The sequence below is a fragment of the Bufo gargarizans genome, chromosome 3 (genome assembly GCF_014858855.1).
Source record: "Bufo gargarizans isolate SCDJY-AF-19 chromosome 3, ASM1485885v1, whole genome shotgun sequence".
NCBI lineage: Eukaryota > Metazoa > Chordata > Amphibia > Anura > Bufonidae > Bufo > Bufo gargarizans.
This window is the reverse complement of record NC_058082.1, coordinates 40659154-40684696: the sequence shown is the minus strand read 5'-3', so window position 1 is coordinate 40684696 and position 25543 is coordinate 40659154. Positions and strand designations below refer to the sequence as shown.

Here is a 25543-nt window from a genome sequence, read left to right as displayed (position 1 = left end):
ACACTGTTATGCGGGATCTGTGGTTAACACTGTTATGGGGATCTGTGGATGACACTGTTATGGGGGATCTGTGGATGACACTGTTATGGGGATCTGTAGATGACACTGTTATGCGGGATCTGTGGTTAACACTGTTATGAGAGATCTGTGGATGAAACTGTTATGGGGGATCTGTGGAAGACACACTGTTATAGGGATCTGTGGATGACACTGTTATGGGGGATCTGTGGACGACACACTGTTATGGGGAATCTGTGGAGGACACACTGTTATGGGGGATCTGTGGATTACACTGTTATGGGGGATCTGTGGAGGACACACTGTTATGGTGGATCTGTGGATGACACTGTTATATGATCTGTGGATGACATTGTTATGGGGGATCTGTGGATGACACTGTTATAAGGATCTGTGGATGACATTGTTATGGGGGATCTGTGGATGACACTGTTATGGGGGATCTGTGGATGACACTGTTATGGGAATCTGTAGATGACACTGTTATGCGGGATCTGTGGTTAACACTGTTATGGGGATCTGTGGATGACACTGTTATGGGGGATCTGTGGATGACACTGTTATGGGGGATCTGTGGATGACACTGTTATGGGGGATCTGTGGATGACACTGTTATGGGGATCTGTAGATGACACTGTTATGCGGGATCTGTGGTTAACACTGTTTTGGGGGATCTGTGGATGAAACTGTTATGGGGGATCTGTGGAGGACACACTGTTATCGTGGATCTGTGGAGGACACACTGTTAGAGGGATCCGTGGATGACACTGTTATGGGGGATCTGTGGATGACACACTGTTATGGGGATCTGTGGATGACACACTGTTATGGAGGATCTGTGGAAGGCACACTGTTATAGGGGATCTGTGGATGGCACTGTTATAGGGATCTGTGGATGGCACTGTTATAGGGATCTGTGGATGACGTTGTTATGGGGGGATCTGATGATGACACTGTTATGGGGGATCTGTGGATGACACACTGTTATGGGGATTTGTAGATGACACTGTTATGGGGGATCTGTGGTTAACACTGTTATGGGGATCTGTGGATGACACTGTTATGGAGGATCTGTGGAGGACACACTGTTATGGTGGATCTGTGGAGGACACACTGTTATAGGGGATCTGTGGATGACACTTTTATAGGGATCTGTGGATGACACTGTTATGGGGGATCTGTGGATCACAACGTTATGGGGGATCTGTGGATAACACACTGTTATGGGGATCTGTAGATTACACTGTTATTGGGAATCTGTGGAGGACACTGTTATGGGGGATCTGTGGATGATGCACTGTTTTGGGGATCTGTGGATGACACACTGTTATGGGGGATCTGTGGATGACACTGTTATGGAAGATCTGTGGAGGACACACTGTTATGGGGGATCTGTGGATGACACGCTGTTATGGGGGATCTGTGGAGGACACGCTGTTATGGGGGATCTGTGGAGGACACACTGTTATGGGGGATCTGTGGATGACACTGTTATGGGGGATCTGTGAATGACACTGTTATGGGGGATCTGTGGATGACACTGTTATGGGGGATCTGTGGATGACACTGTTATGGGGAATCTGTGGATGACACTGTTATGGGGGGTCTGTGGATGACACTGTTATGGGGTATCTGTGGATGACACTGTTATGGGGGATCTGTGGATGACACTGTTATGGGGGATCTGTGGATGACACATTGTTATCGGGATCTGTGTATTACACTGTTATGGGGGATCTGTGGATGACACGCTGTTATGGGGGATCTGTGGATGATACTGTTATGGGGGATCTGTGGATGACACTGTTATGGGGGATCTGTGGATGACACTGTTATGGGGGATCTGTGGATGACACTGTTATGGGGGATCTGTGGATGACACTGTTATGGGGGATCTGTGGATGACATTGTTATGGGGGATCTGTGGATGACACTGTTATGGGGGTTCTGTGGATGACATTGTCATGGGGTGGGGGTGGGGGGTCTGTAGTTTCCAGATTGTTCTATATACTATATGGCTAAGCGCACTTTACCAGTGTGTATGGGGGCAATCTCCTAAAGTACTGCACAGAGCAGGGCATGGTCCCCATCACTGTGCCCGGTGCCCACACTGATCTCCCTCTGTGTACATGTGTATGATAACACCTCTGGAGCCATAGGTAATACCAGCTGTTACTCCTCCCCCCGGAGCCGCCACTTGGTTGCGCCCTCCTCCATCTCTCTCTATATAATGCTGTGCTCTCTGCCGCCAGTACCTTGCAGTGTGCGGGGGTGTGCCGTACTGCGGGCTGCATCATGAAGACGCTCATCGCTGCCTACTCCGGGCTGCTGCGGGGTGAGCACGGGCTGCGGGCACCTGGCACTGCCATGCTGGCTGCTCCCTCTGTTGTCAGGCTGCATTGGATTCTATGGGGTTAATTTGCAATTGGTACTGAGCTGCTAATTAGTCATTGGGGCAGGTGCTGCCGATGAAGGCCATCTACCAGTGGGGGTGAGAATAGCTTCCTATGATCTAATCGTCAGCGTGGATGTTAGTGGTTATAGTGCTGGAGAATAGGCCTGAGGCTAGTGGCTGGTCTGCAGAGCTTACAATCTAATGGGTATGGGCAATGTATTTAAAGTACATGACTGGTGACCTGTGCTATGAAGTAATGGGGGTTTCTGTTGTCTTGGGGGTGCAGCTCTATTGTGTAGGCCCTTATATTGAGCTTCTAGTATGCTTGGATGTAGCAGAGCTGGTTTTGTCTTGCGTTTATTTTGCCTTCATAGAGGGGGTACAGAAATCTGCCGTCCTGTGTAAAATACTTCATTGGCCTATCAATAGCTTTATAACTAACTCTGCTATATTTCTATAGCCTGCAACCTCTGACTGCTCAGTTGGGCTGAAACTACTACACCCAACATGTTCTGGCAGTAATAGTAAATGGTTATTGGTTGATTTCTTAGCTACTAGTCTATATAATGCACATGTAGCAGAGCTGGTTTTATGTGGGAAATGCGTTGCTGACACCTGCGGTTCTGGGTAGTAGTACATAGTTTTGGTTGAGGCCACTTGCTAACTCTGCTCTGCTACATCTGCTTATAAAGGGATGAACAGACTGCACACATTGGGGTATACCTTGTTCTTACATTAGTCTTCAGCCTGTGGCTCTCTAGACCTGGTGGAAGTACAAATTTTAGGCATGATGCTGGGAGTTGTAGTTTCGTCACAGGTTGGAGATGGTGGGTGTAGGATGCATCTATGGCAGGTGCCGGTGGAAGGGGTTGGAGACACTTTGTGCTACAATGTAAGACACCTGTAACAATGTATCCAGGTCCGGATCATAATACAGTATAATCTCATGGTCCCCAACACTTCTATAGGGCTCCGTTCATTAGCGTCTAAAGCTCCACAACTCTCTAACGGACTTTGCCTTTCAGTTCCTCAACATGTTCAAGATTTCTGCTTGCTGTCAGTGACTGGGAGCATCTCCTGAGGCTGAAAACCCGTCCTGACCCAATAACCCTCATAGCTGAATGCTGTTACATATGTAGAGGATGTTTTACCAGTACTGATACATTGTAACAAAAAGTCAGCTGTGTATTGTGTGCATTTTTATTTATTTTTTTGCCTCTGGATGTAAGCTAGGACAGCAAGCAGGGTTCTTTCCACTAGTGAGGAAATGAAACCTGGAATGTTGTATTGTACACTACTGAATGTGGTTGTCTCCATGTAGTCCCTCTTTGCTCCTGTGAGGTCTGCTCCACCTGCACATGGTCTTGTTGTCTCCAGCACCTGACACATGGTTACATCCTCATGAAATAATCAGCGGCTGCTCGGTTACCTGGTGCCCATTATTATAGGTTTCATGGATCCGATCTCCTTGTTGGCCGGGACGGAGCGGCATTGTGTGTCGTTGTTGTGTGTGTTTATTTTTACATTTGATAACTTTGTTTATTTCTGGGGATTTAAGTAACAAATTCCCTAAAAATACAAAATAAGACTTTAGGATTTTAGTATTTTGCAGTTAACCTTATTAAGGGCTCATGCACACAGTCGTTGGTCGGCTGTTCCGTACATTGGGGACCGCAATGCGCAGGCAACATCTGTGCGGATTCCACAGACGGATCCAGACCCATTGAACTTGAATGTGTCCGTGGTCCGCACTGCAAAATAGAGCATGTTCTATATTTTATTTTTCTGTGCGGAGACACGGACGGAAGCGCTCCGTAGTGGTTCCGTACCGAACTTCCGGATTGCAGACTCATTAAACCAGCTGCCTGTAGGCCACAATACGGCCATGGCTGGGCAACGGCCGTGTGGATGAGCCCTAAACTACATATATCTATTTTATGATGTTTAGGCAGCTGTTCTGGAAGTGTAATGCATAGAAAGCTTTCCAGTTAGAAAACTATCCCCTATCAGCAGTAAAGAGTATCCCTATTAGATCAGTGGGACCCTTACCAGCCTTAAGAATAGGGGTCCCGTTCCCTCGCGCACATGGCATGTGCACTGCCGCTCTATTCATTCTCTATGGGATGAACTGATCCAACAGAGAATAAATGGAGCGGCAGGGAGCATGCCCGACCATTACTCCATTCAAACAATGGACTTAGGAATTCTACTCTTGGGGTAGGTTGGGGTCCCAATGACTGGACTCCCATCATAGAAACATAGAATGTGTCGGCAGATAAGAACAATTTGGCCCATCTAGTCTGCCCAATATACTAAATACTATGGATAGCCCTTGGCCCTATCTTATATGAAGGATAGCCTTATGCCTATCCCATGCATGCTTAAACTCCTCCACTGTATTTGCAGCTGCCACTTCTGCAGGAAGGCTATTCCATGCATCAACTACTCTCTCAGATCTAGCAGGAATCCCCTTTCCTGGCTGGGTAAATGCCATAATATACTTGCTATTGGATCTAGCTCCGCTGTACCCATTCTTCCCATCAGCAGGTAGCTAGGTTTTCTTTCCTGTGTTTGGCTGCTTGGCCCTGTATCTAAATGGCCTGGCCAAGGAATAGTCCCTCGTGGACCCACCAGACCTTTAGGTATACTGATTTCTGGGACAGACATGCCGTTCTAATCTGGCTCTTCATGGTCCTGTGATGTTACAGGAACCTCTTCACTATTGGAATTATTGTGGACAATCCATTCCGCTAGAATTTTTAATGGTATATTCTTCTGAGAATCCAGACTCTTTCATAATCTGTACAATCTGCATGCAATAAGCTCCCTCTAGTGGTGGCTATAGGGAAGCAGAATTTTACTGTATTTGTCTATGGAGGGGATTTGGTGCTATGTAACGGAAATAAGGTTTTCTTAATGCTATATAGATACACTTATAAAGTTAACCAGAAGAGAATTTTTGACCTAATGACATGTAGTACGGATTTCCATAGTTTGGGCTGGTAATCCTCCCAGCATGCACTTGGTCATTAAATCCAGTCCATCCTGGTACCTGAGCACACTTGACTGCTGACGGTTACATTTCTAGTAAGTTTAGCATCAATTGTTTCTGTAATGAAATCAGAGGGTAAATTCTAAGGCAGGAAAACAATGCGAGTCATTCCCTACGGATATGGCAGCCGTGACACTTGACCTGGCCCACGACCTCCACTGTCCTTATGCCTATTACTGATCTGACCACTTCTACTCCATTCACATCTAAATCGTGAGAAATGCACAGATTTGGTTACTTAGATTATGGCTGAAGTGGAGGGATCGCTCTTGGCCTTGGCAGTGAAATGGTCCTGCTGAAATATGCAGCGGATAAGCAGATCAGGAAGGTTTGTGGAGGCAGAGTCCAATGTGTCAAGTCTAGAGCTCTTGTTAAATGAGCCATGTCCCCAGTTAACTCCTCCTGGCACTGCCAGCCTCTGCAGGGACACGGGCATTACATACTATGCATAGGTAATGCAGGGGAGCCTGGTCCCCCTATCCTTTTGTCTCCATTCATGGTCACCTGTAACAAAACCTGATTCTTAATGGTCTTCAGTTTAGGGCACCTTGTAACTTCTGAAATGATTTGCATATCTACTCTAGAAGCTAGATTTTCTCCAGTCACATCCAAAGCTGCATTCAGATTCCTGGTTAGTTGTGGAGTTCAGTTTCTGCATAGAGAGGACTGCAGGGCATTAGAAGAAGCTGGAAAACCCTTGAGAACCTAAGGGGCCTGTCCTCCTCTAAATCATGGAGGGGTGACTGAACAGTGTTTAGGGGTAGCTGGGGGTTTGGGGTACTTGTACAGAGTAATGAGGGTCTCGTGTCTCTACAGGGACTGGATCCAGCCTCCTCTCCACCGTGCAGGATCTGCCCTCCATCCCTTGGCTTTCCAAGTCTCGAGTGGAAAGACATCTTCAGATCATCTCCGTGTTACAATGGGTCATCTCCTTCCTAGCAATGGGTAAGATGCTGCACCGCTGACTCGCATTATGGCAGATGCCGAATAGTCTGAGCAGCTTTATAACGTTATTTCTGTATAACAGGGGTGGCCTGCACCGTGATCCTCCTCTACCTCTTCTGCACGGACTGCTGGCTCATCGCTGCGTTATATCTGGCCTGGCTCGTGTTTGACTGGAATACACCCAGTAAAGGTGAGATTTGTCTCGTTCCCAACAGCAGCAAAATGGGGCATAAAGATATTCACTGTATGTATATATGGGAGATAAGTTAGAGAATTGACTTCTGGCAGCCACCACTAGGGGGAGTTCAATGCATATAGATTCATGCTGCAAGCATTGAACTCAATGGGAGCTGTAGCAACCTGCATGCAGTGAGCTCCCCCTAGTGGTAGTCACTGGCAGTATCTCACAAATGGGGAAGCAGTCAATTTCCAGGCTTCCTTCCACTAAGGGTCACACACTAGGCTTCAACTTTGCCTCACTGGTAGGTACAACATATACATCCTGTATTATACTCCAGAGCTGCACTCGCTATTCTGCTGGTGCAGTCACTGTGTACATACATTACTTATCCTGTACTGATCCTGAGTTACATCCTGTATTATACTCCAGAGCTGCACTCGCTATTCTGCTGGTGCAGTCACTGTGTACATACATTACTTATCCTGTACTGATCCTGAGTTACATCCTGTATTATACTCCAGAGCTGCACTCGCTCTTATAACACATCCTACTTATGAATTTCTGTAGCTTTCTAATTCTTTAAATTCATCACTTTCTTCCCTTCAAAATCTCTGCTTGCTGTGAGTGAAAGCTTTCATAGCCTTCACTGAGGAGCTGACAAGTGTCCAGCTGTAACAGGTTCATTATGAAATCACTGCTACATTGTATCCAGTTCTGCACCTGTTGCAGTTGGACTTCGCTTACTTCTCAATGGAAGCTATAAAAGCTCCCATTCACTAACTGCAAGTGGTGATCTTGAAAATGTTGGCTTGCTATCCTCCTTGTGTTCTGCACCATATACCCCGTGCTCCCTCCCTCTCGGTTTAGCAGAGGACCACACCTAAAACTGCCCATAGTAGCCAATCAGCTGCCACCTTACATTTTCCACAGGAGCTCTGAAAAATAAAAGGTAGAATCTGATTGGTTCCTGTGGGCAACTGAGCCAGTTGTACTTTACACCAGTTTACTCCGCCGCAGTGACCATCTTGTATTAACTTGCTTTAACCCTTTCAGGTGGCAGACGATCCACATGGGTGAGGAACTGGGCTGTGTGGCGCTACTTCAGGGACTACTTCCCGATACGAGTGAGTGTCTGTGCAGAGTCATGACGCCTTTGTGGTTCCTCCGCCCCCCCCCCCCCCCCCCCCCCCGTCCATGACTTAATCTCTCCATGGACTTTGTATGTGGTCACTCTTGTTTTTCAGCCGGTGTAATTGAGCCGGAAGTGTACGCCAAACCTATTCTGTCCTAAAGCTAGTAGCTTTGCAGATGTAGCAGTGCTGAGATGGTTTGGTTTAACTGGTGGTATCAGTACTTGATATCTTGAAAGTTGAAGGCTAAGTTCAGGTGGGATCATGGTCTAAGGCTGAGACTCCTCTGCCAGGACTCCTGGGGTCCATTCACACATCCGTAGTGCATTGTGGATCTGCAATGCACCCCCATAGAAATGCCTATTGTCCATAATTGCAGACAAGAATAGGACATGTTCTAACTTTTTTTATTTTTTCCGGAGCCATGGACCAGAAGATCAGCGGCACGCTCTGGAAATGTGGATAGCACACTGTGTGCTGTCCGCATCTGTTCCTGCCCCATAGAGAATGAATGGGTCTGCATCCGTTCCGCAATTTGCTGAACAGATACGGACCCATTATTATGGACGTGTGAATAGGGTGACTCTGAGACTTTGTTTATATGGACTTTGACTGTGGAGTAGTCGTCTTATCTGAGACTGTTCCAGCATTGACCTTTGTCAGTGTTTATAGGACTCGACAGATGCAGTCTTGAGGCTGCCTTCATGTGCCCTTGTCAGTAGGCATCGAGCCTGAGGTGCTACCTGCTGCCAAGAACCTGCAGACTTGTAGATCTGATAGCTGAGCTTCTTGCATGTGTCTTCCAGCTGGTCAAAACCCACAACCTGCTTCCTAGTCGCAACTACATCTTCGGCTACCACCCACACGGTATCATGGGTCTGGGTGCCTTCTGTAACTTTGGTACTGAAGCCACCGGTGTCTCCAAGAAGTTCCCCGGTATTAAGCCATACCTGGCCACGTTGGCTGGGAACTTCAGAATGCCGGTTCTAAGGGACTACCTAATGTCTGGAGGTAAGTTCTTGCTCCTTGGGTGAAGGGCAACATCTTTGTGTGTCATTGGGAATTGTAATCTGTGATTTGTCCACCACTAGAATCAATGGTGGATGTGGGCCATCTGGTGCCCCTCCATGGTCCTCTACGTCATGGCACCCAAACACTACATTGGTCCATTCATTAGATGCCTGTCTGGGTTAAATCCTCTATTGAGGAATGAGATGAAAGCTGAAGCTCTCAAATTGTTGAACCCACCCAAACCAACTATCTTCACGCTTTTCTCCCTGGAGGACTTGACACACACTGACTATCCCATTGGTTTCAGTGCACATGGTGTAATGCCTCATTTCTCCTGTGGGTGTGCTGTAGAGAATTGATCACTTCTTACAAGATGCTCTACAGATTAAGGCCTCATGCACACGACCATTGTGTGCATCTGTGGCCGTTGTGCCGTTTTCCGTTTTTTTCGCGGACCCATTGACTTTCAATGGGTCCGTGGAAAAATCGGAAAATGCAGTTTTGCAGCAGAGACCCTGATCCGTGTATCCTGTCCGTCAAAAAAATATGACCTGTCCTATTTTTTTTGACTGACAACGGTTCACGGACCCATTCAAGTCAATGGGTCAGTGAAAGAACACGGATGCACACAAGATTGGCATCAGTGTCCGTGATCCGTGGCCGTAGGTTACTTTCATACAGACGGATCCGAAGATCCGTCTGCATAAAAGCTTTTTCAGAGCTGAGTTTTCACTTTGGGAAAACTCAGATCTGACAGTATATTCTAACACAGGCGTTCCCATGGTGATGGGGACGCTTCTAGTTAGAATATACAACGAACTGTGTACATGACTGCCCCCTGCTGCCTGGCAGCACCCGATCTTACAGGGGGCTGTGATCTGTACAATTAACCCCTCAGGTGCTGCACCTGAAGGGGTTAATTGTGCGTATCATAGCCCCCTGTAAGAGATCCGAGGCTGCCAGGCAGCAGGGGGCAGACCCCCTCCCTCCCCAGTTTAAATTTAATTAGTGGCAGTGTGCGGCCCCCCGGACCCCCTCCCTCACTCTATTGCATTAACATTAATGGCAGTGTGCGCTCCTCCCTCTATTGTTTTAATACATTGGTGGCAGTGTGCGGCCTCCCCTCTCCCCCTTCCCCGATCATTGGTGGCAGAGGCGTTCCGATCGGAGTCCCAGTTTAATCGCTGGGGCTCCGATAGGTACCTGTGGCAACCAGGACGCTACTGCAGTCCTGGTTGCCATGGTTACTTGGCAATAGTAGAAGCATCATACTTACCTGCTGGCTGCTGCGATGTCTGTCTCCTCCTACTGGTAAGTGACAGGTCTGTGCGGCGCATTGCTGTCACTTACCAGGGGGCGCACACTGCCACCAATGTTAATGCAATAGAGGGAGGGTGGGGGGGCAGCACACTGTGCCACCAATGCTATTACAATAGAGGGAGAGGGGGGGCTGCACTGGCCACCAATGATATTCAAACTGGGGAGGGGGGGTCTGCCCCCTGCTGCCTGGCAGCCCTGATCTCTTACAGGGGGCTATGATACACACAATTAACCCCTTCAGGAGCAGCACCTGAGGGGTTAATTGTGCTGATCGCAGCCCCCTGTAAGATCGGGTGCTGCCAGGCAGCAGGGGGCAGTCATGTACACAGTTTGTAGTATATTCTAACTAGAAGCGTCCCCATCACCATGGGAACGCCTCTGTGTTAGAATATACTGTCGGATATGAGTTTTCATGATGTAACTCATATCCGACAGTATATTCTAACATAGAGGCGTTCCCATGGTGATGGGGACGCTTTAGGTTAAATATACCATCGGATTGGAGAAAACTCCGATCCGATGGTTTAAAAGGGACTCCTGACTTTACATTGAAAGTCAATGGGGACGGATCCGTTTGAAATGGCACCATATTGTGTCAACGTCAAACGGATCCGTCCCCATTGACTTGCATTGTAATTCAGGACGGATCCGTTTGGCTCCGCACGGCTGTGCGGAGCCAAACTACTTTTTTTTTCATGTCCGTGGATCCTCCAAAAATCAAGGAAGACCCACGGATGAAAAAACATTCATGGATCACGGACCAACGGAACCCCGTTTTGCGGACAGTGAAAAAATACTGTCGTGTGCATGAGGCCTAAAGCTGATCGTTTAGCTTCACAGCAGAAGGACACCCTATTTTAGGGAATTCCTTCTAACACAAAGCATTGTCCAAAGAAGACGACCACTTTAAAGATCTTTCCCTCTAGAACCCCAAACTTCTACTGATCAGAAGAGGGTCCTGAGACTTAATGGCCAGTCCCATAGATGAGTGGAGTAGTTCAGTTTACCTGTGGAATGGGACTTGGGCTTCTGGTTGAGGATAGTCCCAGTAGTTGGACCCCCACTGATCAGATTTATTGCCTTAGCTTGTGGACAGGTGTTTAACGTTGGTTGTAGGGCAACCCCTTTAATCCCTACAGGGCTAGTTTTGGATTACAAAAACATGGCTGCTTTCTACCAGGAATGGCGCCACATCGCTCTGCTCCATTCAGTACAGTGGAGCTAAACTGCAGTACCAGATACTGCCTATGGAGAGCTGTGGCGCTGTTTCTGGAAGAGCATCCATGTTTCTCTAATCCTTTTCAGTCAAGCTTTATTTGCTGGTTTCTGGGAAAGCTGGGTGAAACCAATATGGCTGCCATTGCAGCTGTAGCCAGGGCTGCCATCTAGCTTTCTTGGGGGGGGGGGGGGGGGGGGATGTTTTAAACTGGACAACCCCTTTTAAATGTTACTGCTCTTCAACAGATGGTTCCTGGGAATTAGAACCTTGTTTTGCAGGAACTGCGCCAATTTGGTCACTGGCCGTGTGTGGTATTGCAGCTCATCACAATTCACTTGTGCTGCAAAACCAGGGACAAGAGGGGGCGCTGTTCCCTTTGTTTGTCAGGACTAGGCTTCTCACTTTAAACCAGGATATTTGGAGCTGTTGGAGGGATTTTCTTATTGGCACGTTGTTGAATAGAGTTCCTCAGTGCATGACCTTGGAGCTTCCTGTGTCCTCTGGCCCGGCCACTGGTCTGATCATGGAAATAGTGTTTAACATGTCGGACTGAAATAGCTGAGCGGTCGTCTCCTAGCTGTGGCTCCGTTCCAATGTTTCTGTGGAGTCATGCCAGACTTTGTTGTTTTCTTCTGGTTGATGACTGACGGATCCAAGGTCATGAAACGATTGGTCACAATCCTTAGAACAGAACCCAGACTGACCACAACACCCAGGCCGGCCATTCAGAGTTGGGAAACTAAGTCAATCTGAATAAGGGGGGGGGGGGGGGAGGTGTGAGTACTGGGCCTGTAAATTACACCATAGTAATCCACAAATTCCAGCAATTCTGTTAATCTAAGGCTACTTTCACACTAGCGTTTTTGCAGATCCGTCATGATCTGCAAAAAATGCTTCCATTACAATAATATAACCACACGCATCCGTCATGAACGGATCCAGTTGTATTGTGTTATATAGCCAAGACGGCTCTGTAATGAACTTCAATGAGTCAATGGGGGACGGATCCATTTTCTATTGTGTCAGAGAAAACGGATCCGTCCCCATTGACTCGCATTGTGGCTTTGTTTGGCTCAGTTTTGTCAGGTCTCCAGAGCGGCATGGAGACGGATCGGAGGCAAACTGATGCATTCTGAGCGGATTCTTTTCCATTCAGAAGGCATTAGGGCAAAACTGATCCGTTTTGGACCGCGTGTGAGAGCCCTGAACGGATCTGACAAACAAAGCCAAAAAAAGCGAGTGTGACAGTAGACTAAGGCTAATGCTTTATAGTGATTCACTAACGCTGCAGAACTGATGGCGGCTGCCCCCTGCTGGACAAAGAATATTATTCTCTGTAAAAATGGATAGGCAGGGGTTCACCTCGCCTGAGGCAGCCATGACGGGTGCAGACCCATTCAACTTGAATGGGTCCGTGATCCGTCCGCACCATAAAAAAAAAAAAATAGAACAAGATCTCGTCTCTGCAGAGTTTGGCACAGACATCTTATTGAACTACTTTTCCATCCTCCTCCCCACTTTCTGAACACCCCATCCTGCCACCTCTGATACTGAGCTCACTGTGCTTCCCAATGTTATACTACAAAAACAGATAACACCCCCCCCCCCCCGAAAATACTACCACACAAATAGTGCCCCCTTCAATAATTGGCACACAGTGCCCCGCAAATGTAGTGCCGTAAACGGTGTCCTCCAAAAATAATTCTGTTAAGCTGATGCTGTGCCAGGGTGCCCCAATGTAACAGTCCTCCTAAAGTCCTGCCAATAGTAATTCTCTGCCATAGTCCACTATGTGGTCACAGTGCACCCAATAATAAAAATGTCCCTAATTTTGCCCCCAGTAGTAATTCCCCCTTGTAATGTGTGCCTGTGGCGAAAATAACCTCGCCACTGGGTTTTGGAGGGGCCTGTTTGCCAGCCTTTTGCCTCAGGATGGCCCACATACTAAAACTTTGAAGGAGAAGGTAGACCGGCCGCACAGCCTAAGGCTACATGTACACGACTGTATGTGTTTTGCGGTCCACAAATTGTGAATCCTCAAAAAAATTACATCTGTATGCCATACTTAGTTTATTTTTTTTTGGGGGGGGGGGGCGCTACGGAACGGACATGCTGATGCAGATAGCACACGGTGTGCTATCCACATTTTTGCGGTCCCATTGAAATGAATGGGTCTGCAAAACAGAAACAAACGTTCGTGTGCATGTAGCCCAAATCTGTGGAACTGTTTTGGGCAGGAAAGCCATGCTTGCGGTCGGTCAAATTTGACTTCCATGGAATCTTGGGACCCCTGCTGGGATCTGGGTGATTTTTGGATATGTTCGCCCAGATCAGGGCTATCCAGGGATGTATAGTTTATGGGAATGTGGGGCTTTTTTTTTTTTTTTTGTGTTTTGGGGAAAAATGTGTGTTTTCTGCCTGAGTGATTAAGTTAGCCCATTGTGTTTGTTAATTGTATCACAGGCAGAGCCCATTGTGTTTGTTAATTGTATCACAGGCAGAGCCCATTGTGTTTGTTAATTGTATCACAGGCAGAGCCCATTGTGTTTGTTAATTGTATCACAGGGGGGTTGTGTACAATTGCTGGGAGTGTTTCCATACTGTAAATGCATGTGATTGGCTAATATAAAGCCTGTCTCTGTCTTCCACAAGGTCCCTAGGGGATAGTCCCTTCCTGGAAGACCTGCATAAAAGGCTGACATGTAGCCCCATTAGAGTTCCTATTTTACCCTGAACATAGAGCCTCGTCTCATGTGTCTGGGGGAAAGGCTGCATCTACACTGGGGAACGCTATACGCTGTATACTCCCCTGGCTATAATCCCTGAGCTCTTTAAGAGTGGTTCACACACTGGAAGCCTTGTTGTAGGTTCAGGGTGGGTAGAAGATTCCAACCAAGCTGCAGCCGTTCATGGGGTCGGCAATGCTTGCAGTGTCAAGTGGAGTGCTTGGAGCCCTCGGCAAGCACTAGGAGCATCTATTAACAGAGGTACCCAGTCGGGGTGCCAGGAGATCCATTAGTGTCAATACAAAAAATGCTCCCTTATAACATGTTCCAGTACAAAAAACCTGTAGAACAAATGTCCCCATTGTGACCCTCTTAGAATGTGTGTGCCAGTACAAAAAAAATGCTCCTTTCTAGTCTGTGCCCTGAGCTCTATGCAGCTCGGCTCAGGCAGCGCAATGATCGTGACACCAGCCTGTGATGGTCTTAGTTCCTGTAGCCTAAGACCAATTAGAAGAAACTGTGGGCCGGGGAGACTACCCTCCCATGCCCTGTTGCGGCAGTCGACTGTATTGCTGTCTTGAGTAGAAAGATGCAGTTAAATATGGAGAGATGGAAGCGCCCATTGCCCTTCTGCTGCCCCCTCTACCTGGTGCTGCCTGAGGGAATCGCCTCATTGGTGGTGCACCCTGTGGATGGGCATTAACCAGACTGCAGCATGTAGCCTGCGGACAGTGGTAATCCACTAAGCATACAGTTGCTCACTTGCAATGGTACAGCCTGTGCCCCTGTGTATCCCTTAATATACCGCTTGTACCTAATGGATGAATATTGCTTTGTTTTTACAGGAATCTGCCCTGTGAGCCGTGACACCATAGACTACATCCTCTCCAAAAATGGAACTGGAAACGCCATAGTGATAGTGGTCGGAGGCGCAGCGGAGTCCCTGAACTGCCAACCAGGGAAAAACTCTGTGACCCTAAAACAGAGGAAAGGATTTGTGAAGATTGCATTACAGCATGGGTAAGAGAATATAGCGGTCATATTGCTGTACATAGGAGCAGTATTATAGTAGTTATATTCCTGTACATAGGAGCAGTATTATAGTAGTTATGTTCTTGTACATAGGGGCAGTATTATAGTAGTTATATTCTTGTACATAGGAGCAGTATTATAGTAGTTATATTCCTGTACATAGGAGGCAGTATTATAGTAGATATATTCTTGTACATAGGAGCAGTATTATAGTAGTTATGTTCTTGTACATAGGGGCAGTATTATAGTAGTTATATTCTTGTACATAGGAGCAGTATTATAGTAGTTATATTCCTGTACATAGGAGGCAGTATTATAGTAGATATATTCTTGTACATAGGAGCAGTATTATAGTAGTTTATGTTCTTGTACATAGGGGCAGTATTATAGTAGTTATGTTCTTGTACATAGGAGCAGTATTATAGTAGTTATATTCCTGTACATAGGAGGCAGTATTATAGTAGTTATATTCCTGTACATAGGAGGCAGTATTATAGTAGATATATTCTTGTACATAGGAGCAGTATTATAGTAGATATATTCTTGTACATAGGAGGCAGTATTATAGTAGTTATATTCTTATACATAGGAGCAGTATTATAGTAGTTCTAATCTAGCACATAGGAGCAGTATTATAGTAGTTATATTCTTGTACATAGGAGCAGTATTATAGTAGTTATATTCTTGTACATAGGAGCAGTATTATAGTAGTTATATTCTTGTATATAGAAGCAGTATTATAGTAGTTATATTCTTGTACATAGGAGGCAGTATTATAGTAGTTATATTCTTGTACATAGGAGCAGTATTATAGTAGTTCTAATCTAGCACATAGGAGCAGTATTATAGTAGTTATATTATTGTACATAGGAGGCAGTATTATAGTAGTTATATTCTTGTACATAGGAGGCAGTATTATAGTAGTTATATTCTTGTACATAGGAGCAGTATTATAGTAGTTATATTCTTGTACATAGGAGCAGTATTATAGCAGTTATATTCTTGTACATAGGAGCAGTATTATAGTAGTTATATCCTTGTACATAGGAGCAGTATTATAGTAGTTATATTCTTGTATATAGGAGCAGTATTATAGTAGTAATCTTGTACATAGGAGCAGTATTATAGTAGTTATATTCCTGTACATAGGAGGCAGTATTATAGTAGTTATATTCTTGTACATAGAAGTAGTATTATAGTAGTTATATTCTTGTACATAGGAGCAGTATTATAGTAGTTATATTCTTGTACATAGGAGGCAGTATTATAGTAGTAGTTATATTCTTGTACATAGGAGGCAGTATTATAGTAGTAGTTATATTCTTGTACATAGGAGGCAGTATTATAGTAGTTATATTCTTGTACATAGGAGGCAGTATTATAGTAGTAGTTATATTCTTGTACATAGGAGGCAGTATTATAGTAGTTATATTCTTGTACATAGGAGCAGTATTATAGTAGTTATATTCTTAACCATATTTCTTTTTATTGAAAGAAAGCAAAAGATCAGGGCCGAGACCCATACATGACATTACAGTGGTGATGACAAATCTCCATACGCTCATCCAGCATATACATCATGTATAGACAATACTAGCAATCTTGCCTTAGTCAATAAGAAACATTAAATAAAAGATAAAAGGGAAGAAGGGAAAGGAACAATCAGGAGGGAGGGAAGGGAGGAGGGGGGGGGGGGAAACAGGGAAGTGAGAACTTCTGCTCTATTATGTAAAATTCCTATGGGCTTTCCATGGGGACCACAATTTTAAGAAGCGGGCACGTGAATTAGTCTCCCAATGCGCAAGCTCCTCGACACGGTAAATCTGATCCACCTTGTCAGTCCACATAAGGAGAGTCGGTGGGGAGTCATTCTTCCACAAAAAGGGAATAAGTAGCTTCGCTGCTGTAAGCAGCATCGTAGGGAGGTCATGCTTAGAGGGAGTGAGAGAACTGTTAGGGCACCATAATAGCACTAGTTTAGCATCAATTGATATCCTAGTGTTGCATATTTGGTTAACCAATGTCTCAATTGATTTCCAAAACGGTTGAATCTTGTGACAAAACCACCAAATATGCGACAAAGACCCAATACCTGTGCCACATCTCCAACATGATTCAGGAATCTCGGGGTTTAATTTATGCAAAAACTCGGGTGTTTTGTACCATCTACTGAGAAGCTTAAAGGAATTCTCCTGAATCCTCACGCACCTACTGAAGCCGTGTGAGTGGGACAGGATGGACGCCTTCTCCGGCTCCGTAAGAGACATGGATAGCTCCCGTTCCCAGGAGACCACATAATGTAGCTCTGGGGGCAATGAAGAAAGTATTTCTTTATACATCTGGGATAACGGTCTAAGGGGAGGTTTAGTAGCCAAAACCCTCTTTTCAAGCCAAGAGGGGGAACTATTACCTGCAAAGGGCCCAGAACACTTATTAGTGTCTCGTTTAAAATCTGCTAAGTGGAAAAAAGGTGCCGCTTTAACCTCAGGGAGGTCCACCACTGAGTCCCAGTTCAAACTGCCGTCCGGGAGAAGGACATCCCGCAGAGGAATGTCAGCGAGCTTAGACCAAATCCCGGAGGGGTTTAGCACAGAGGGGTGAATGTGGTTTTGTAGCAAGTTAAGTGGCATACTAGGGTTAGGAAAATTAAAAATGCGAGACCGAACCATTTTGGACCATTCAACCAGCATACCCTTCCAAATCGGAGAGGAGTAGTAGTGATTGGCCGAAAGAGGCCTAATGCCCCACAAAGTAAGTAGTTCTTGGTTCGTGAACAGTACATTTTCAAGGCGGGAGCAAAGAGAACCAGAATGACGAGTCATGATAGCCACACATCTACAGAGCTGTACTGCAGTATAATATAATTTCACATCTGGCATCCCAAAACCACCAAACCTTCTGTCCCTTGTGAGAACCGAATAAGCTATACGCGGAGATTTCCCGTTCCACAAGAAGCGTGTGAATACTCTCCATATTTCTGTAAAATGAGTTTGGCAACCAAATAGGGAGCACCTGCAGCAAATACAGAAATTTGGGAAGAATAAAGGTCTTAAGGTAGTTCTTTCTCCCTACCCAGGATACAAATGGAAGATTCAAATTTTGTAAATGCGTACGCACTGTTTTCAGAAGCGGTATATAGTTAAGGGAAGCCAGATCCTGTACATTGGCCGATATGTGAGTCCCCAAATACGCAATGTCTCTGGAGGCCCAAGTGAATGGAGTGGCCCGCTTAATAACCTTGATCACCGCTGGTGGACAGGAGATATTAAGTGCCATGGATTTTCCATAGTTAATTTTAAAATTGGATACAAATCCAAAGCTCTCGAATATAGTCAGTAATTTGGGTAAAGCCTCCTTAGGATTAGAGATCATGACCAATAGATCATCCGCAAATGCTGCAGCAACATGTGTAGAAGCACCGATCTGAAGACCTTTAATCTTCGGGTCTCTTCTTATTTTACACAAAAGGGTCTCCATTACTAAGACGAATAGTGCAGGAGAGGGGGCAACCCTGCCTCGTCCCGTTAGTGATGCGAAATGGTGGTGATAATGCACCGTTAACTTTGACCCTGGCAGAGGGGGATGAATACAAGGTATAAATGGCTGCAATGAATTGGTCTGGAAGACCAAACTTCGACAGGGTCCGTGACATATAGTGCCAGCTGACCCTGTCGAAGGCCTTTTCCGCATCGGTGCTAACCAACACTAAGGGCTTAGAGGATCTTTTGGCCCTATAGTAGTTATATTCTTGTACATAGGAGCAGTATTATAGTAGTTATATTCTTGTCCATAGGGGGCAGTATTATAGTAGTTATATTCTTGTACATAGGAGGCAGTATTATAGTAGATATATTCTTGTACATAGGAGGCGGTATTATAGTAGTTATATTCTTGTACATAGGAGGCAGTATTATAGTAGTTATATTCTTGTACATAGGAGCAGTATTATAGGAGTTATATTCTTGTACATAGGAGCAGTATTATAGTAGTTATATTCTTGTACATAGGAGTAGTATTATAGTAGTAACTGCCTGCCGAAATCCGCTGACACAAGTGTGGAGGTACCCTTCAAGTAGAATTCAGACACATCACTCGTGTATTTTGGATGCCTGAGCCCCTTAATCATAGCCTATTGATACTATGCCAACATGCTACCCTTTATACCTCCCTCCAGCCGTCAGGACAGTAGCCGTATTTAAATTAACTCCTGAACGGCTGTGGTTTGTCATTGGGAATAAAATTAATGCAAAAAAGATTTCTCATAAAGACTAAGGAAATGCATTTAACTTCAATTTATCCATAATGGTGTAAAAATCGGTTTTCTTTGTCTTTTTATATAAAAGACCGTTAGGTGTGCAGGTATTGCGTCTGAAAATCCATTGAGAAGCTTACGATGGATAGCTCCCCCTCTGACATCGTAACTTTCGCTATCCCCCTGTACCGTACCTCCAAATGTGAGGTGTCCCTATCATGGACATGCAGGATGTGGTAGGACACGGCAGAGGTTTTGAGGTTTTTATTGCTTTTGTTATCCTTGTTCACACCATTGGCCTACATATTTTCAATGTACCGGCCGTGCACCCCACATACTGGATGTTACATGTTTGGCAGGTAATTAGATCCACGACATTCTGAGAATTCGTTTTATTGAGGACTTTGTGCCCCTCAATTTGAAAACCAAGTCTATGGAAACATTAATGACCCCACAAACGGCTGCATCGGTGGTGTCCACACCTGAGTACGCGGCTATCTTGTAACCACAATCTGTATTGCGTCCTTTAGCCTTGGTGAAGGACTAGGAGACCAAATCTGTGCAGGGTCTTGGCCCCCCGTGTGACACACGGAATACCCCCTCTGATAACCTCCGTGAACCTGGATCGTGATTTAGAATAGAAACCCATTTCTGGATATTACTGATCACTTGGTGTTCTATGGCAGGGATGCCCATCTCGCCCCTCCAGCTGTTGCAAAACTACAACTCCCAGCATTCTTGTACAGCTACCATCCTACAACAGGGCATGGTGGGAGTTGTAGTTTTACAACAGCTGGAGGGCCACAGGTTGAGCATCCCTGATCTATGGGGTAGAAAACGCTGGACTCAAAGCAGTATCCAGGGTTAACAGTTTTGGGGGATGAGGCCATTCTACTTCTGCAGTTCTCTCCCTATCACGGCTCTGGAGGCAGTTGAAGGATGAAAGTGAGCATGTGCGACCATCTCGGATTCAGGAGCCAGTTGGAAAGCTTTTTTTTTTTTTTTTTTTTTTTTTTTTTTTTTTGCAAAGCCTGGACTTGATTTCTGAGGCTTCTCACTTGTAGTCCTCACATCTGGAACCATGTCCTGAGTCAGTTCCCCTATTGGGATGCCTTTAATAGTGTTGGTAGAATACGCTGTCCATATAGTTCACTCTGTACTCTTCCTGTGTGTGAACGATTGCACAATTATTTCAGCAGAGGGATCATATTGTGGTTTTTAGATATTGATTTACAAATTAATTGGAATGATTGTGCAATAGTTCACACCACAAACAGGAAAAGTACTGCGTGCAACACTATTCTGCCATTCCATTAAAGGTGTCGATAATCGGAACTAACTGTTGCTAAGAGAAATGGTTCCAGACGTGAGGATTACAAGCAAGAAGCCTCAGAAATCGAGGTCAGGCTTTGCAATTGTGGTTATCCTGGGTGGCTTTTAAGAAGAGCTGATGGAATTGTGTCTGAAGTAGAATGGCCTTATCCCCCCAAAAAAACTTATCCCTGGATTCTGCAGCGACTCCACCAGTGTGTTGGGGGGGGCCCCCAAAGTGAAGAGCACACACCACATGCACAGCCGCCAACTTCATTCACCGCTATGATTGCCAGAAATGGCGGAGCCAGCACTCTTTTTGGAATTCTCATAGAAGTGAATGGACGGTGGTTTTACTTGCGCGGTGTGCTCTGCTTCACTTGGCTCTGGAACTGGCTCCTGTCTGACACTTGCTGGCATAAACCAGTGGTGGCCAACCCATGGCTCGCGAGCCGGCCAGCTATTCCTCTACTTTGCGCCCTGGGCGCCGCTCTCAGGAGGTGCCCGAACACAGAAGCAATGAGCGCTTCCGTCAATACAGATGGAAGCGCTCATTGCTGGGTCCTGTCGCCCACCCCTCAGCTCCCCGCGCTCCTGACCTGCTCCAGCACAGTGCCGCCAGCCTGAAGGAGGGAAGAGTTCTCCCCGCTCCACCATTCAGCCTGCAGGCATGGATCGTGCTGCCGGCCTGTGGGCGGAGCCTGTACTGCAGTAATCTGCATAAGCTCCACCCACATTGCAGAGCAATCTGAGCTTCAGGAACGGGACAAGGTGAGTAGTTACTGTTATGTTTTTAATACAGAGGAGGCACAGAGGACTTTATTACTATGGAGGGGGCACCATGGGCATAACTACTGTGAAGGGGTACAATTTTATAGATAACTTTTTTGTATTGGGTGGGGTGCCAGCTTAGATGAGACCCACAAAATAAGCCCCCAGTGCCCACATAAGACAACTAAAATCAGACACCCCATGCTCATCTCCGCTATGTCAAATCACCCCCACACATGATCTCAGAATGGGGGCGAGAGGGTCATCTGTGCATGAGGCATACTGAATACAACCAGATTTGAAACACATTGTGAAAAACAGATTTCCAGAAGTCTCACTAAAGCCGTCTACATTATAGGTAGTAAAGGTGGTTTAAATACACTTTTTAAATGTTTGAAAAGTCAATTGCAGTAATACTGTTGTGTGCACGCCTATTGGTGTAAATGTAATGGCTTGTGGCTCCTGGCAGTCACCCCCCGGCATATACTATATTATCAAGGTCGTTAAGTCTTTAATGACTTAACTGCTATAGATGCCTTTAGAACAAGATTTATAATTAATTTCTACTTGGGCTAAACACTTTTTCAATTGATTTTATTTTGTATTACATTTTCATATAGAGCTGACCTCGTCCCAATCTATTCCTTTGGAGAGAATGAGGCTTACAAGCAAGTTGTATTTGAAGAAGGTTCTTGGGGCCGATGGCTACAGAGAAAATTCCAGAAATATGTTGGATTTGCTCCATGTGTCTTCCATGGTTGTGGGTTCTTCTCCACGGACAGCTGGGGCTTGGTGCCCTATCCGAATCCCATCACCACTGTGGGTGAGTGATGCCCTGTATCTACACATTGCATGTAATATGTCATCCCCCAGGCCTCTTCAGATCTGACTTCGGTTTAGGACCATTCCATTGCTTGGGGTGGGAAAGGATGGAAACGCAGGGATTTTAGTGTAGCAAAGGTCAGCAATTCTACAGTGTCCAAGGCAGATTTGAGTAAGGCTAGGCCAAGCTGCATATTGACTTGCTGTTGCCTGGGACAACATTTGGGATGGTTCCCAAACTATATTTTGATTAGTTGGTTCAAAATCTTCTGACCACCAACAAGCTCTGTTCTCCACCCCACTTGCAGGCTTCCACCTAGACTGAGCTGCTGACATTTGTGATGGAATAATTTTTTAAGGGGGGGATGTCAACTGCTAGTCTATTGGGCAACAATTGGCACTCAAGATTAGATCATGATGGACTGTCTGTCAGGGATGGCCAAGCAGTCATTTTATAATTCTCCAAAGTAATGTCTTATCACATGATAAAGTAATGATGTATAAATGTTTCTACTCCCAGTTGGAGAACCCATCACAGTCCCTAAAATGGAGCATCCAACCCAGAAGGACGTGGACCTCTACCACGGCATGTATCTGACCTCCCTTCAGAAGCTTTTTGACAAGTACAAGACCAAATTTGGATTGTTGGAGTCTGATATATTGGAAATCAATTGAAGCTGCTGACCAAACCACGTTCTCTAGAAAGACTTATCTGGAACCCAACAAGCTGTTGAAGAGTCATCTCCATTAGCTTCATTAGTGACCAAGCTTTAATGTTTTGTCCTTTTTGTTTTGTTCCCTGATAACTCGGTTATCATTCTTGGTAATGACTGCATCAGCCGTTAGCACTTACAGATGATGGATGGTTCTTAAACAGCTGGTGAGATGAACACTTTAGATGTAAGGACCTCATTGTCTACTGTTCTGCACTAGTAATGAAGATGACTTGGATATTGGGTCCAGTCCAGAGATATCTGCTGCCTCACCATTTGGAAGGAAGATGCCCATTACACTTGACTGTTCTAGCCCAAGTGATGTGGTTTCTGTTGGAGAAGGTCCATCATGGTAGAACCAGGAAGCTGGTTGACCAAGGCAGCTTGCTGCATGTGACCAATCTGTATACTGTGTGGGTGAAGGGTATTTCCTAGTAATAGGTGATGTATCCATTACACTGTAGCCAATACTGTCAGTATTGTTCAGTATGTGCCCAACTCAAGTATCTGACTCTTTTTAAAGGGGTTTTCTCACTTTCTTAAAGTGGTCATGTTGTACATCTCTAGGATGTGTATCGGTTTATAATTGGTGGGGTGGTCTGAACCCTCCCCTCATCATAAAGTCATCACTTTATAAGATGGGAATACCCCTTAAGTCCCCTTTCTTTGCCCAATGCAGATTTTGGTGCCTAGTAATGCATCCTTTCCTGGGGCCATCCTCAAAGAGCATGAGTTGCTCATATAAGCCTCTCTTTAAAAAAAAAAAAAAAAAAAACCTCAGATTGTGACATCATCAGAGGCATGGTGGTGTCGCTAGAAACAAACCAGGTCAAGAGACCAAGGCAGTCGTGGCTTTGACCTAGACCATACCAGCTTCAAGAGAAGTAGACCCTGGTCTCTCTGGACTATAAAACCATTTAGGGGTCTCATTAGGACCTTCCAAAATATGGTTACAAAGTGGCCTCTTTTCATGGTTCATCCTTCCCTTTCATCCCCCATGTAATAGGTGTTTTGGGCTATAAGGTCAGCTCCTTTATCACAAAGGCTCTGACCACCCATAGCAATTTCCAGGTCAATAGGCCGGCCAAAACTGTGGTTGTCTGTTATTAGCTGCACTGGCTTGGAGACCTACAACCTTGAAGTCCCATCTGTTTCTATAATGCTATCACACCTTCACATCACTAGGTTAAAAAGACATGGTGGCAATTGGTCAGTGTGTCAGTTGCCTAATCATGACACATGGCTTACTACAGAGGTCCTATCAGAAGACTGACCAAAATAAGTGTCTGCTCAATGTCTGTGTGCTGCTTTAGGTAGAACAGCACAATGTGATAACTTTGACATACCCCCCCCCCCCCATATGTCCCTCTCTATTTTTAGAAAATTCTACTCCAAGCTATGCTATCTAACAGCCTTTCTGTAGATGGCACTGGTACTTCTATATAACCATAGATCTGAGTTGGCACATCCTGAACCTTGTCTCTCAGCACAAGGAGTTTGACTCCCTTTTCTCATAGCACAAGCAATGCAAGTTAGTAGCGATTTATATTTTTTGGGGGGCAAAAAACCCAAACTTTTTTTTTTGTATAGATGGTGCTGGGTTCACACTAGCCCAAATCTGCATCTACACTATTTTAGCCCATTGGTGTGGCACAAGTCTCCAACCATTGACTGCTCCCAGCTGCAGGCTGTCAGGGCATGCTAGGAGTTGTAGTCTTGCTATAGCCATTGTTGTTGACATCCTTAATCCCTTGTGCCGTTCCAATGCACTAAAAGTGTAGACCATGTTGGTGCCAGTGTGGACCCAAGCGAAGAGCTTTCCTGCCCACCATTCAGCTATAAGAATGTCTGTGATCTCTGTATAGGTACATGTTGGGAGGACGCATTTGGGAAGTGCAATTATTTTTTGCTTTTTATACTGTACGACTGTAGATTATTTTTTTTCCAATGAAAGATGAAATTGTTGGTTCTCTATCATTAGATGCACCTCATGCAACCTTCTTCCTGGAGCAAATACAATGTGACCCATGAATGTCCAATGCATCTGTAATGTGCCTTGATCTGTTCTGGGCTGTGATGTTGTGTGGGGTTTTCAGTTTGCTGGAGTATATTCTTCATTTATCTTATTTTTGTACAAGTCAATGTAAATAAAAGTGTATAATGTCACTTCTAGAATGTTCTTGGATTCTACATGCATGACCCTTTAAATTGCTTTCCAAAAAACATATGGTTGCCGGTTGACTTCAGTAGGAGCAATGAACAATTCCATACCACGCATAAAAGACAGATATAAAGTTTGTCACAACCTTGTTAATCCTGCTGCTCGATCATGGGGGGGGGGGGGGGGGGGGCGGCCCCCCCCTCCTTTCCTGCAGCCGTCTAAGCTTCTGCACCTTCGTGAAGACCCTTGACACACACGCACGAGCTCACCGATCATAGCAGATGACTCATCTGTGATGCCTGTAGATAAGCTGTAGCTGCACAGAAAGGACACAGTACAGCTCTGTCCTCCTAGTGCTCTCACCAGCTAATGCAGCTACTGATGAGAAGATGGCACCAGGTTCTCTAATGAGAACTTCTACTAAGCTGTGCAATGGCACAGCTTGGTAAAGAAAACTGCCAGTCTCTGTATTGAACCAAACGGG

At 45.4% G+C, this 25543-nt stretch overlaps 1 protein-coding gene across 1 annotated transcript; it reads left to right on the top strand.

The window, feature by feature from the left end:
* The first annotated feature begins 2269 nt into the window (after nt 1-2269).
* Nucleotides 2270-25064, top strand: LOC122932546 (diacylglycerol O-acyltransferase 2). The gene is made up of 8 exons (XM_044287025.1): nt 2270-2353; nt 6282-6410; nt 6493-6600; nt 7645-7715; nt 8528-8732; nt 14843-15017; nt 21984-22186; nt 22706-25064. Exons 1-8 carry the CDS (start codon nt 2314-2316, stop codon nt 22858-22860), a joined length of 1086 nt encoding a protein of 361 aa, XP_044142960.1. The 5' UTR covers nt 2270-2313; the 3' UTR covers nt 22861-25064.
* Nucleotides 25065-25543: the final 479 nt, after the last annotated feature.

Excerpts from the sequence above, each read along its gene's own strand:
- LOC122932546 (XM_044287025.1), top strand. The coding sequence starts at position 2,314 with ATGAAGACGCTCATCGCTGCCTACTCCGGGCTGCTGCGGG. Across the intron at positions 7,716-8,527 it reads GGGACTACTTCCCGATACGA|CTGGTCAAAACCCACAACCT; the intron begins GTGAGTGTCTGT and ends TGTGTCTTCCAG. Across the intron at positions 8,733-14,842 it reads GGACTACCTAATGTCTGGAG|GAATCTGCCCTGTGAGCCGT; the intron begins GTAAGTTCTTGC and ends TTGTTTTTACAG.